Below are 14,295 nucleotides of genomic sequence, written 5' to 3'. Positions count from 1 at the left end.
ACCTGCAGTGAAGTAAGTGTAAATAAAATTTAAAAGTAAAAATTACTATTTACATGTTTCCTATAAATATTTTTTAAAATCACCACAAATTTCTCTATAGTACAATATAAAACCAAACAGCATTTCAAAATCTTAATTTTTGTCTAAAAATGTAGTATTTTAAGTTTTAATTTAACATTTACTGATTTGTGCTCACTGTAAATTTCCTCTGATATAGATTATTTGGCTGTATTTCTTACTTGGCTTTCAAGCCTACTTTCAGTTCGTAAGGATAGGAGAAATAAAATGTTATAGTAGATATTTAAATGTATCACTAAGCATAAGATTTTTTTTTAAGAAATGGGTAGTGTGCAATTGTATGTTATTTTCCTGCTTAAAACATCAATCTCAGGCTATTTTTGGATCTTGAAAGAATTCTTGGGTTTGTGGCTTGGAGTCATTTGCTGGGCTTGATTTCAGTACTCTTTACTAAAATTTAGTATTGCAATAAAAATGAAACACTTCATCAATATGATACTAAAAAATAATGGAGAATGGTAATTATCTTTGTTAACATTCTAAGTAAATTTGGCAACGCAGTGCCTTGTGGAGGCACAGTACCCTCAGTGACAGTATGACAACCTTATCCCACAACTCTCCATGTCAATAACTTCTGTGGTGGAAGAGCCTCTGGAGAACACTTCCCTCACAGAGTTGACAACCAGGGATTCCTAGTAATTATCAAGAACCTTCTTCACCACAGTAAAGGGTTAAGAATCAGACAGTTAATGACAAAAGAGTTACTACTTCTTTAAGGGCATTCAAAACTAGTTTAAAGGAGAGAAGCCATAACAGCACATTCTCTGCTGTGGAGGACATTCTGAAATCAGTCCCTGTGTAGGAAGGACTCAGAAATGAAATAATGCCAAATTTACAGGGTCATCTTTCGATTTGTAGAGAGCAAAGATTTCATGTTTCATTTTTGTGTAACTTTTTATTGTCCTTTTAAAAAGTGGAGTGTGAGATGAACGACTTCTGAAAATGACCATAACTTTCAACATTGTCTTATAAAATAATATTGCATGATTTTAGTAGAGTGATAATTTTTCTTTTTTTTTTTTTTAGGGTGAAAATCCTATTTATAAGAGTGCCGTGACAACTGTTGTCAATCCGAAATATGAGGGAAAATGAGCACTACCCATGCAAATTTCACAGCACTGAATGCAAAGTCGTAGTTTTCATAGTCACAGTAAGGTAGAGCTAGGGCAGTATCACCATGGTTTTTCTCATGTGCAAGTTTTGAAAATGTACAATATGTATAATTTAAATTTTTTTTTATTATTTTGAAAATAATGTAATAATGCCAGGGACTGACAAAAAACTTGAGACAGGATGGCTATCCTTGTCAGCTAAGGTCACATTGTGCCTTTTCGACCTTTTCTTCCTGGACTATTGAAATCAGGCTCTTACTGGATGAAATGATATTTCTAGAGCGATTGAAAGAGAGTAAAGTAATGAGTATGATGAGAGTTTCTATTAATCAAGTATTAAAATTGATTTTTAGCTTTACAGACATGTCAGGTTTTAGTTATACAGAATCCAAAGTAAATATCCTACTTAACTAGAATTGTTTTAAATTTGTTATTTTGCTATTTGCCTATTAGATGAGACTGATGACACATGAGTATGTTGGGAATTCCTGATGTAAAATACTTTTGGAATATTTGATCTACAGAGGCCATTGGAAAAAGTCACAATTAGGAAGGGAAAACATAGCTTTAAAACCTGTGTGCCATTTTAAGAGTTACTTAATCTTGGTAACTCTTACGCCTTCTCTTTAGAAAATCAAGCCTTGGATAAAAGTATCGGGAAATTTTCTGCAGAAAAGTCCTTAATTTAGCATTATTTACATAAAGGCCTTACTTTACATAATTGCCGAATTGAGGACCTTTGGGTGAATTTATTCATTTTATTTTGTTTAAAGCCTGGTGCTTTTTTATCACCTCTTCTAATCATTTAATGTATTTGTTTGCAATTTGGGGTAAGCCTTTTTTTTTTTTTAACCAATACTTTTTTTTTGATGTTCCAGCTGTAAATTTGCCTTTTTAATGAACATGTGAAGTTGTCCTGTGACTTTCGCAACAGCTATCACTTACGCACGTCTTACTTTCAGCGCTGTAACAGACCACTGTATAGTTCCTTCTCACCATTTGCCCATGTTGTTTCATGCGATTCACGTTCTTGTGTTAAGTGCCTTTTAATTTTAACAGTTCACTTTTTACATGCTGTTTACTGAAGTTATTTATTAAATAAAAATGCCTAAAATATTTAAATTGGATGTTTTTGCTCTGTATTGATATATTTTATCAATTTCTGTGCGTGAAATTTTTATAGCTTAGGCTGACAATATTTCTGGTTAATAGATATTTCACTTAAGAAACTAAAATCTATTTCTTAAAAAAAAAGTGCCACGGGCATAAGGAAAGTGGTATGGTTAAATAGATTTGTCAGACTATCTTTGGGCTCTTTAGATCATATTGTATAGATCCTCATCCCTCCCTCCTCCATGCCACTCTGTCCCTACAGTGGCAGATAGCTTTCATCCCTACATCAAGCAGAATAACTCTGAATGTTTTAGAACTGGTGACTAGAAGCTTGAAATTACGTCATTTTATTTAAGATTTGACAGGATTGTTATCTTCTTTTCTTTTTTTTTTTTTTGTAAATTTTTTTAATGTTTATTTTTGAGAGAGAGAGAGCACAAGTAGGGGAGGGCAGAGAAAGAGAGGGAGACACAGAATGTGAAGCAGGCTCCAGGCTTTGCGTTGTCAGCACAGAGCCTGACGTGGGTCTCGAACTCATGAACCGCGAGATCGTGACCTGAGCTGAAGTCAAGACGCTTAACCGACTGAGCCACCCAGGTGCCCCGGAAATCTTATTTTCATTTGGCTTTGGTTTATTTGTCAGAGAAGTGTATATACCCATTAAAAAAATACTTGTGTAAAGCATATTAAAAGACATATATTCCTTCTTAGAGATACAACAAATGTCAGAAAGATTTGAGGGAGAGAATTGTGTTGAAACTTTTAAACTTTTTTACTTTTAAACTTTTAACTTTTAAACTTTTTTAAAAATAGTTATCCTTCTGTGCTTATTTCAGTTTAGAATCATACATTTTTACTAGATTGTAAGCTTCATGAGAGAAACTGTCTTGTTCATTTTCTCTTTCCCACCACACATACTCCTCAGGTCATTTTCTTATGCTGTAGGCATAATCGATTGAATTACATATTTCTACTCCAGGAGTTTGCTTTTATAATGAGGAACAAACTCATTCTTCTATATATACGTATTTTTTTCCAGACAGTTCCTTGAGACTGAAATATGGTGAATTTTTAGGTTTCGATTACAATTTATAAAAAGATTTTCTATTGAAATCCTTTTATTTGGAAGCTGGAGTTGTTTATTTCTCATACTGACTGTAAGAGTGTTGAATAATTCAGGCTTAAAATTGGCAATTTCAAAGTACAATCTAAGAGATGGGAAATTAGCTTTGATTGAAGCCACATAGAACTTTGTCATGAAAATATTTATTTTCCAGTGAAACCTCCAATGAAACACTTGCCAAAAAGTAAGAGCCCTGAAAGTAAAGTAACAGTTATAAGGTTTCTTTTATTTTAAACACTATTATGAAAATTTGTGAAATGTTACATATCATTCACAAATTATTTGTGGATGTCAAATGTCAATAGTCACATTTGTTGCAGTGATTCTGACATTCTACAAAGTTTTCTCATCTTTTGCAACATATAACCTTATGAATTTATTTGATAAGATACCCAGATAAGACCTTAAGCCACAAGAACAGTTCATCATACTACTTTAAAAAGTTACCATGGGCAACTATTTTAACCAGGAATTGGCCTCTTTTCCTTCTGTTGCTTGCTGGAGTTTGAGAGAGAACCTTGAATAGAGGCCATTTGTCTTGATTGGCAGGTTTATTGCCTGTCCCCTTGAAGACTTGGATATTTCTGACCTGATCTGCTCAAAGGAGTTCAGAAATAGTATCTCCAGGATACTACTGAGCATATAAAGAGACTTCAGTGGCTCTTTAGAATCTCTAACATGTTCTAGCATTCTTCTAAGAATTTAGGGATAGGTAAAAGTGGCTTCTGACTGATAGGTACGAGCAGATTTTGAGGCTGAATTAGATTCAGATGAAATAGCCCATTAAGCCATTACCACTGTGATGGTGACATGTTTTCTCAACTAGAACGTTTGGAGTACAAAAATGCTGGATGAAGTATGAGGCAAGTATTACTCTCTTAACTCCACCGATAATGACAATCCTTATGTTCATTTCCTTCTATAATTTCTCTAAGTGTTCACTAGATTTTAACTATATTAAAGATCTTATATGAATTTTTCAAGGGGATAGAGTTCATAAAAGGCTACTAGTGATATTTCATACAATTTTATTGGACTTTCTACTTTGGGTTTATTATTAGGACTAATTCTAAAATAGACTAATATTAAACAAGAGTTAATTATTGATCACTTTGTGAGTGGAAACACTATCAGAATATTTAAATCCCATTATTTAATCCATTACTTTATTGTAATAGTTTACAGAAGACAGAGTTACCTTCAATTTCATGTGTAGTATTTGATATGTTGTTGACTTTACTCATTGATAGCAATGTTACATTAATACTGCATACTGACCAAGATTATTCCTGGGGGATAATATCAGCATTTGGGTCTCCTCCAACAGCTAAGTGGCCTCTGGGCAACAATTTAAAACATGAATTTGATCTCAACACCTACATTCCAGTTCCAGTTTCAGGTCCTCAAGGTTAATATGTGTCCTTTGTACTTGATGTTTCTGTCTTATCCCTAGATTTGATAGGTCTGTGAATACAGCAGTCTGTGTGTTTTGATTCATCATTGTATCCCTAGAGCAATGTCTGGCACAGTAATAGGTGACTAATAAGTATTTGTTGAATAGATGGATTTGTTTCCATAAGTTACCACAACTGTATCTACCTACCTAGTATCATCTGCAGTGAGCTTCTCGACCTTCCTGCCAGTTCTTGTAGGTGGACTCTATCCCCCTGGGCCAGTCCTTCCACTTTATTTTAGATGCTGTTATCTCTTGCCTACTAAGACAAGCATCACTGCATCACTGTTTTCCCCTCTCTTCTAGATTATTTCCATCAGTAACAAACCTGCGATAGCAAACAAACCTTTTCTGTTTTTCTATTCCCTTTATAACCCAAAAGAGTTATTTAATGCATACACCTATGGCCAATTGATTTTTAACAAAGATGTTAAGGAGGAAAGAAAAGTCTCTTCAACAGATGGTGCTGGGTAACTGGATTTCTGCATGGAAAAGAATGACCTTGGACCCCACACCTCATACCATGTACAAAAATTATCTCACAATAGATCAGTGACCTAAAGGCTAAAGCCATAAAACTTTTAGAAGAGTTTTTATGTGAATTACATGGTAATTCCTTATGACTTTGGTTTTGGCCATGCATTCTTAGACAAGACTTGGAAGCATGAGCAACAACAACAACAACAAAAAATGTAGGAGTTGGACTTCATCAGAATTGAAAACTTTTGTGCATAAAGGACATTATCAAGAGAGTAACAAGAAAGCCTACAGAATGGGAGAAAATATTTGAAAATTGCATATCTGGTAAGGGGTGAATATAAATAAAGAACTACAACTCAATAAAAAGACAACAAAATTAAAAATGGGCAAAGGATTTGAATAAATATTTCTCCAAAGAAGAAACACAAATGATCAATAAGCACATGAAAAGATCCACAACATCATTAGCCATCAGAGAAATGCAAATTAAACCCACAATTAAATACCACTTCACATGTACTAGGATGGCAATAATTTTAAGAAGTGGGAAATAATGCGTTGATGAGAATTTAGAAAACTTGTACCTTGCTGGTGGGAATGTAAAATGGTGCAACAGCTATGGAAAATATATTGGTTGTTTCTCAAAAAGCTCAACAGAAAATTACCATATGACCCAGCATTTCCAGGTTAATACCCAAGAGAACTGACAGAAGTCACTGAAACAGATACTTGTGTGCCAGTATTCATTGCAACATTATTCACAATAGCCAAAAAGAGAAACAACCCAAGTTGTTTTGCTACACCCTAAAGGACCAGGTAAGACGTTAGGTCACCCTCTGACCCATGAAGGTCCCTCCTTCGGAAAGCCCTGGGTAACCTACATAACTGCTTGAGTGACCACACCTCACACTTCCTGATCCGTAGCTCTTGCTCCTGTGCTTTAAATTGGCCAATAAAGAGTGAATGCAGGAAACTTAAGGCACACCACCCCCAGACCATAATGAAGGCAGAGACCCAAGTTGATACGCAGCCTCTCTCTACCCCCATTCCCGAACTCATTGTGTGATTTGGGCAGGCCATGTGCCCACTGAGAGCTATGAGTAATCTTGTTTCTTAAAGTTACCTGATGGTTTCTTAAGTGTGTTCTGCAGTCATAAGAACCACGATGACCCGTGCAGCCACAACTTTGGCCCTAGTGGGGGAGATGTCTGGTAGGGCCTCACTAGGAGTTATATGGGGCAGGATGTGTGCCTCAGGCATTCCTAGCCAACAGCATCACTATCAATAGGTGGGGGTTGACACAACAAAGAACCAGAGCAGTGTTTAATTCAGGGCTAGCCCACATTTATTTAAGCAAGATCCTTCTGGGTACTCTACACATGGTTTTGGGATTCTGAGGTCCTCTAACCTGGTAGGAATAATTATTCCTGGCTATTTGCAAGCCTCTAACCATTTTGCGTTGATATTTCCTCAGTTTCCTCACACAAATACAGTAATCAGTAGTCTACTGAATAGTTACAGGGACGCTTAGCAGATCTCTAGTGTTCTTTCTGTGCACAGCTCTTTTACCCTGCCCTGTGTATTCTAGCCTGCTTGGATGCTCAGCTCCAGGGAGTATGCTAAGCTCTGCCTTGGCACACCTTCCTTGAGTCGTGTCTTGGAACATGACTTTAAAGACTAACTTGGGACAAGTCTAGAAATCACTTCTTTTGTTTTCCATCTCTCAGGAATGCCCAAAGTGCTGAAACTCTTTCATTTGATCTGTTTTAAATTTGGTTTCTTGGCTTGGGACAGAATTATTGAGAAGATGAAATTTTAAGTTTTTTGAGGTCTAAATTTCGTTGTTAACCCATGTGTTCTTTAGTATGATGTTCTTTAATCTCCAAGTATTCATGGTCTTTACAAATTTTTTCTCGTGGCTGATTTTGATTTTCATGGCATTGTGGTCTGAAAATATGCAAGGTATGATCGCAATCTTTTTGTACTTGTTGAGGGCTGATTTTGTGTCCCAGTATGTGATCTGTTCTGGAGTATGTTCCATGTGCACTTGAGAAGAATGTGTATTCTGCTGTTTTAGGATGAAATGTTCTGAATATATCTGTTAAGTCCATCCAGTCCAATGTATCATTTGAAGCCATTGTTTCTTTGTTGATTTTCTGCTTACGTGATCTGTCCATTGTTGTAAGTGGGGTGTTGAAGTCCCCTACTCTTATGGTATTATTATCAATGAGTTTATTTATGCTTGTTATTGATTTATGTATTTGGGTGCTATCATGTTGGGGGCATAAATATTTACAATTATTAGATCTTCTTGGTGTATAGGCCCCTTAATTATAATATCTTTCATCTCTTGTTACAATCTTTATTTTAAAATCTAGTTTATCTGATATAAGTATGGCTACTCCACCTTTCTTTTGAAAACCATTAGAATGATAGATGGTTCTCCATCCTCTTACTTTCAATCTACAGGTGTCTTTAGGTCTAAAATGAGTCTCTTATAAGCAGCATATAGATGGGTCTTGTTTTCTTATCCATTCTGATACACCATACCTTTTGATTGGAGCATGTAATCCACTGACATTTAGAGTGAGTACTAAGAGATATGAATTTAGTGCCGTTGTGTTGCCTGTTGGTGTTTTTGGCTGGTCTTTGTTGCTTTTTGGTTTGTTTTGTTTGTTTGTTTGTTTTTGTCTTTTCTCAGCTTAAAGGGTTCCCCTTAAAATATCTTGCAGGGATGGTTTAGTGGTCATGAACTCCTTTATTATTTGTTTGTCTGGAAAACACTTTATCTCTCCTATTTTGAAAGACAGCCTTGCTGGATATTGGCTGCATATTTTTTCTGTTCAGCACGTTGAATATATCCTGCCACTTCTTTCTGGCCTACGAAGTTGTGGATAGGTCTGCTGTGAACCTGATCTGTCTTCCCTTATTGGTTAAAGACTTTTTTCCCCTTGCTGCTTTCATAATTCTTTCCTTTCTATGTATTTTGTGAATTTGACTATGATATACCTGTTGATGGTCGGTTTTTGTTGAATCTAATGGGAGTTCTCTGTTCTTTTTGGATTTTGATGTCTGTGTCCTTCCCCAGATTAAGAAAGCTTTCTGCTCTAATATCCTCACATAAAACTTCTGCTTCTTTTTCTCTCTCTTCATCTTTGGGGACTCCTGTGATTTGGATGTTATTCCTTTTTAATAAGTCATTGAGTTCTTTAAGTCCTGTAGTGTGCTCTTTTGCCTTTGTTTCCCCTTTTTATCTGCTTACTTATTCTTCATAATTTTATTTTATATATCACATTCCCTGCTCTGCTTCCTCCATCTTTGCCATCATGGCATCCACTCGAGAGTGCATCTTAGTTATAGCACTTTTAATTTTGTCCTGACTAGATTTTACTTATTATATCTCCACAGAAAGGGATTCTATGCTTTCTTCAACCCCAGCTAGTATTCTTATTATTGTGGTTCTAAATTCTATTTCAGACATCTTACTAATATCTGTGTTGATTAAGCCCCGGGCTGTCATTTCTTCCTGTTCTTTCTTTTGGGGTGAATTCCCTCGTTTTGTCATTTTGGAGGAAAAACAAAATTTAAAAAATAAACATTAAATTTTTTAAAAAAATTATTAGCACTTATATTTTATGCCATTACTAATTCTACAAAATATGCTCTAATACATATCAGTCACATTATTGTCACGAGGCATTTATGTTTACTTCTTTTTTGAAATTTCTTGTGTAGTGTTTAAACATTAACATTTTGAATAGGGTGAGTATTTTCATCTTTTGTGATTTAAAATATAACTAACATTTTTTAAATTAGAAAAAAGAATTGCAAACATTCAAACTCACCTGTTTCCAATTAAGATCCTCTATGATATGGACCTACCCTATTTATCCAGGGTGTTGCACACTATTGTTCAATAAGCACCATTCTTTCAAGTCAGTGTTATTTTCATAAGGCTTCCACACTTGAAATGTTCATTGCTATCTCCATGAATTTGCTCATGTTATCTTGACAAGAATTCATTTATTCTCAAAAGTATGGTGGGGTAGAGATTTTCAGGCATTTTAAAGAAAAGTTACTGTGATTTAAAAAATTGATTTCATTATAATTGATATAATTTTTATATGTTACATAGGGAAAACAGATTATTATATATGAATAATAGTAACAGTGGAATTGGAAATTTAAAAGCAGTACATAAATTTTCTATGTTTCTATAGAAATGATACTGGGACATCCTTAACATAGAGTAGTATAAATATAGTACAATTGTTCCCCAAATTTAGCTGATGTCAGAATCACCCTGAAAACTTATTAAAGCAGATTGCTGGACTTGAACTCCAAAGCTGATTCTGTAGGTCTGAGGTAGGGTCCAATAATTTGTATTACTAATAAATTCCCAGTTGATGCCTAGGTTATTAGTCTAGAGGACGCAATTTGAGAAGCATTCATAGAGAAATTTTAAAAGTTCAAACACTGGAATGATGGGTTTTGGTTGGAATACATATAATATATATGCTTACTATATTTATGGTTCTTCAAAAAATCAGTTTTAAGTGAGAGACAATTTGTGTACTGTGAAAGAAAAGGATCATAAAATTAGTGTTACAGAGGAAATAGTGGCAATTCCTTTTAGGTAGAAGACTCATCTTTGAGCTGATAGAAACCAAAAATGGATTATAAAACATCTGTTTATTCAAATGATGTTTGTTGCAACATTGTTAGAGAGAAAACTGAAAACAACCAAAGTGCCCATTTAACCAGAGGCCTGGTTAAATAAACTATGATATTCTCAAATATAAAGGATTTTAAAAAATTAGGTTGATTTGAATGTCCTGATATGAAAATATTTTCAAGATATATTATTACATGTTAAAAAGTAAAGGAGCAAAAAGATGCATGATTCCTTTGAATAATGATAGAGGTGATATCAACAAGATGGGGATCTAGAAGATCCCAATGCTTGTTTTCCCAACAAAACAACAAGAATAAAATATAAACCAATGAAAATAGCTCTAGAAAAACTCTGCACTACAAGGAAAAAGCAGAAGAAATCCTGCAGAGCTCAAAAACCAAGGATGACCACATAGAAAAGTGGAGGAGACACTTTACCTGAGTCACCTCATCCTCCATGCTAGGGCATCCAGGACAAGTTTCCTTGGAGGGATATCACCCCTTGGGGAAAAGGAGAACAGAAGAGCTCCAGCAAGCTTCACTGCCATAGATGTTTGCACTTTTGCTACTCCCACAGTATGCCCAACACTAATTCCAGCTGACAGAGCTGCTTGGAGTTCCCCCTCCCAACTACCCCCATCTGTCCAGGACTGAAGCTGTTGCTGTGGTGGGACCTGCCCCCAGGCACCCCAGTCATTGCTACTCCAGTTGAGAAACCACAACACTTCATCATCTATGGAACCAAAGGAGCTGCCACTGCTCTGTCCTCTGCCCCAGGTCCCAGAGGTTGTGGCTTTGACTTGCCATTAATAGAAATCACTACTCTTCACTCGACCCTCTAGGTTCTGCCATAGGACTTTAACATTATATCACCTGGACTTACTGCTGCTGTTTACAGACTACTCTGTGGGGCCAGAGTTAGGATTTTGACCTACCATCCCCAGGCCATGGTGCTACTGCACCCAGCTCCCTAGGCCAAATCACCACCATACCCTGCTACCACAGGGCCCATGATGTTGTTGCATACTCCCTTCCTCCAAACACTACCCAGAGACCTATATCTCAGTTCCACAGGATATCTGCACATCCCACACCTCAAACACTAGTGCCCCTGCCACAGCAAGTGCACTGTGTCCCAGGATCCAATTGCTGTGGTAGTTCCACATGTAACTGCTCCCAAGACTGGCTCTAGTGCTGAGTGCCAGTACATCAGAACTGGCACCAAGAGGGATTCATTCAGCTAGAACCTCTTCCACAGGCGAAAAAGAACAGGAAGACTCCAGCAGCCTTCACTCCTGAGGACCCTGATAGCCCAGCTGCTACTGCCAACCATACGAACTCCACAATCTTGGCCACAGAGACACCCACAGTATTCCCCAACATAGACCTCTACTGCTGTACGTCCCAGCAATTGGAGATGCTACACCCTGCCCTACAATTAACACCACCACACCTGCCCTACAAGAAATGCTAAAGGGAGTCCTTCAAGCTGAAATGAAAGGATGCTAATTAGTAACATGAAAATATGTAGTCAAAATCAAAATAGGACTGTAATGATGATGTATAATTTAGGCTGAACTCTAGCATATATGTTAAAAGGCAAAAATGTTAAAATAACTATAGATACAATATTTTGCTAATATAAACAATATAATAGATATAAATTGAGACATCAACAAAATAAAATTGGGAGTACAAGTAAACGTGTAGAGTTTTTTATGGAATTTAGGTTGTTATCAGCTTAAAATAAACTGCTATAGGATGTATTATAAATGTATTATGATAATAACAAAGCAAAAATCTATAATAGATACACAAATGATAAGAAAGTAAAACATATCACTATAAAAAATCATCAATTCACAAAGAAAGACAGCAAGAGAGGAGCAATAAAACAATCAGCAATTAACAAAATGGTGCTCTAAGTCCTGATCCATCAATAATTATACTAAATATAAATGGTTTAAATTCTCCAATTAAAAATACAGAGGACTTAAAAGGACTAAAAAATAAATAAGACTCAACCATATTCAGCCTACTATAGACTCCCTTAAACTTTAAGGGCACTGATAGACTGAAAGTGAAGAGATGGAAAAAGATATTCCATGCAAATGAAAACCATAAGAGAACAGGGGTAGCTATAATTTTACCAGACAAACTAAACTTTAAGAATTATCAAAAAAGACAAAATCAGTCTTTGATGATAACAGGGTCATTTCATTAAGAGAATAACCATTGTAAATATACCTATCCCATATTGGATCACCTAAATATACAGATCTGAAGGCAAAATAGACAGTAATGCAATAATGTCAGGGAACTTCATATCTCACTTTCAACAGTGTTTAATATCTCATTCTTAACAATGGATAGATAATTCAGGTAGAAAACCCATTAGGAGAGGCGCCTGGGTGGCGCAGTCGGTTAAGCGTCCGACTTCAGCCAGGTCACGATCTCGCGGTCCGTGAGTTCGAGCCCCGCGTCAGGCTCTGGGCTGATGGCTCAGAGCCTGGAGCCTGTTTCCGATTCTGTGTCTCCCTCTCTCTCTGCCCCTCGCCCGTTCATGCTCTGTCTCTCTCTGTCCCAAAAATAAATAAACGTTGAAAAAAAAAATTAAAAAAAAAACCCATTAGGAAATGATGAACTTGAATTAAACTTTGGACTAGACCTAACAGACACATATACAGAACATTTCATACAGTAGCAGAAGAATACACATTCTCTTCAAGTGCACATGGAACATTCTACAGATTAGATTATATGTTAGGTCAAAATAAGTCTTAAAAACTTGAGAAGATTAAAATCATATCAAGCATGTTTTCCAACCACAATGGCATAAAAATAGAAATCAATAGTGGAAGGGAAGGTAGAAAATTCACACATATGTGGAAATTAAACAACACATTTCTGAACAGCCAATGGGCCAAAGAAAAAAATCAAAAAGGAAATTTAAAAATTCCTAGTAACAAAGAAAAATGGAAACATAACATACCAAACTTTATGGTATGCAGCAAAAGTGGTCCTAATTGCTAAGGTTTTAGCAATACATAACTACATTAAGAAACAAGAAAACTCTCTAATAAAGAATCTAACTTTACACCTCAAGGAAAAGTAAAGGAACAATAAATTAATCTGACATTAGCAGAAGGAAGCAAATAATAAAGATTAGAGAAAAATAAAAGAAATAGAGAGTAGAAAGTCAACAAAATGAAGAGTTGATTTCTTGAAAACATAGACAATAATGACCAACATTTGCCTTGACTAAGAAAAAAAGAAAAATGACTTCAATTAATAAAAATTTATTAAATTTATTAAATTTATTAAATGCAGAGTAGACAATACTGATAACAACAAATACAAATGATCATAAGACACTACTATCATTTAAGTAACTTAGGAGAAATAGATAAATTGAAACACACAACCTAACAAGACAATCACAAAGAAATAAAGAATATGAACAGAGTAATAACAGCAATGAAATTAAATCAGGAATCAAAAAATCTCCCAATGAATAAAACCCTAGGACCAGATGACTGCATGAATGTATTCTACTAAATATTTATTTTTTTTAATTTTTTAAATGTTTTTATTTATTTTTGAGACAGAGAGAGACAGAGCATGAGCAGGGGAGGGGCAGAGAGAGAGGGAGACACAGAATCCAAAACAGGCTCCAGGCTCTGAGCTGTTAGCACAGAGCCCAACATGGGGCTTGAACTCACGGACTGTGAGATCATGACCTAAGCCGAAGTCAGACACTTAACCTACTGAGCCACCCAGGTGCCCCTCTACTAAACATTTAAATAAGAGTTAATACTAATGCTTCTCAAACTCTTGCAAAAAATAGGAGAGAAGGGAATACTTTCAAACTCATCGTATGAGGCCAGCATTACTGATACTAAAGCCAGACAAGGAGAGAGAAAGAAAGAAGAAAGAAAGAAAGAAAGAAAGAAAGAAGAAAGAAAGAAAAAGAAAGAAAGAAAGAAAGAGAGGGAGGGAGGAAGGAAGGAAGGAAGAGAGAGGGAGGGAAGAAAGGAGGGAGAGAATTGCAGGCCAATATCCCTGATGGACATACATGCAAAAAGCCTCAACAAAATACTAGAATAGAATTCAAGAGCACATTAAAAGGATTATACACAATGACCAACTCAGGGATGCAAGGATGATTTAACATAGCCGATCAATAAATGTGATACACCACATTAACACAATGAAAGATTATAATCATCTCAAGAGATAAAGAAAAGGCATTTGAGAAATTC

General features: G+C 35.7%; 1 protein-coding gene across 2 annotated transcripts in view; it reads left to right on the top strand.

Annotated features, from left to right (window-relative positions):
• Nucleotides 1-2,312, top strand: part of ITGB1 (integrin subunit beta 1) — a 46,610-nt gene extending 44,298 nt beyond the window's left edge. For both annotated transcript variants that reach the window (XM_047866326.1, XM_047866327.1), the window contains exon 16: nt 1,105-2,312. In XM_047866326.1, coding sequence (XP_047722282.1) covers nt 1,105-1,170 — 66 coding nt within the window. In that variant the 3' untranslated portion in view covers nt 1,171-2,312. The remainder of the gene's footprint in view (nt 1-1,104) is intronic.
• Nucleotides 2,313-14,295: the final 11,983 nt, after the last annotated feature.

This window comes from Prionailurus viverrinus, chromosome B4 (genome assembly GCF_022837055.1).
Source record: "Prionailurus viverrinus isolate Anna chromosome B4, UM_Priviv_1.0, whole genome shotgun sequence".
NCBI lineage: Eukaryota > Metazoa > Chordata > Mammalia > Carnivora > Felidae > Prionailurus > Prionailurus viverrinus.
This window is presented reverse-complemented; position numbering and strand designations above follow the sequence as displayed.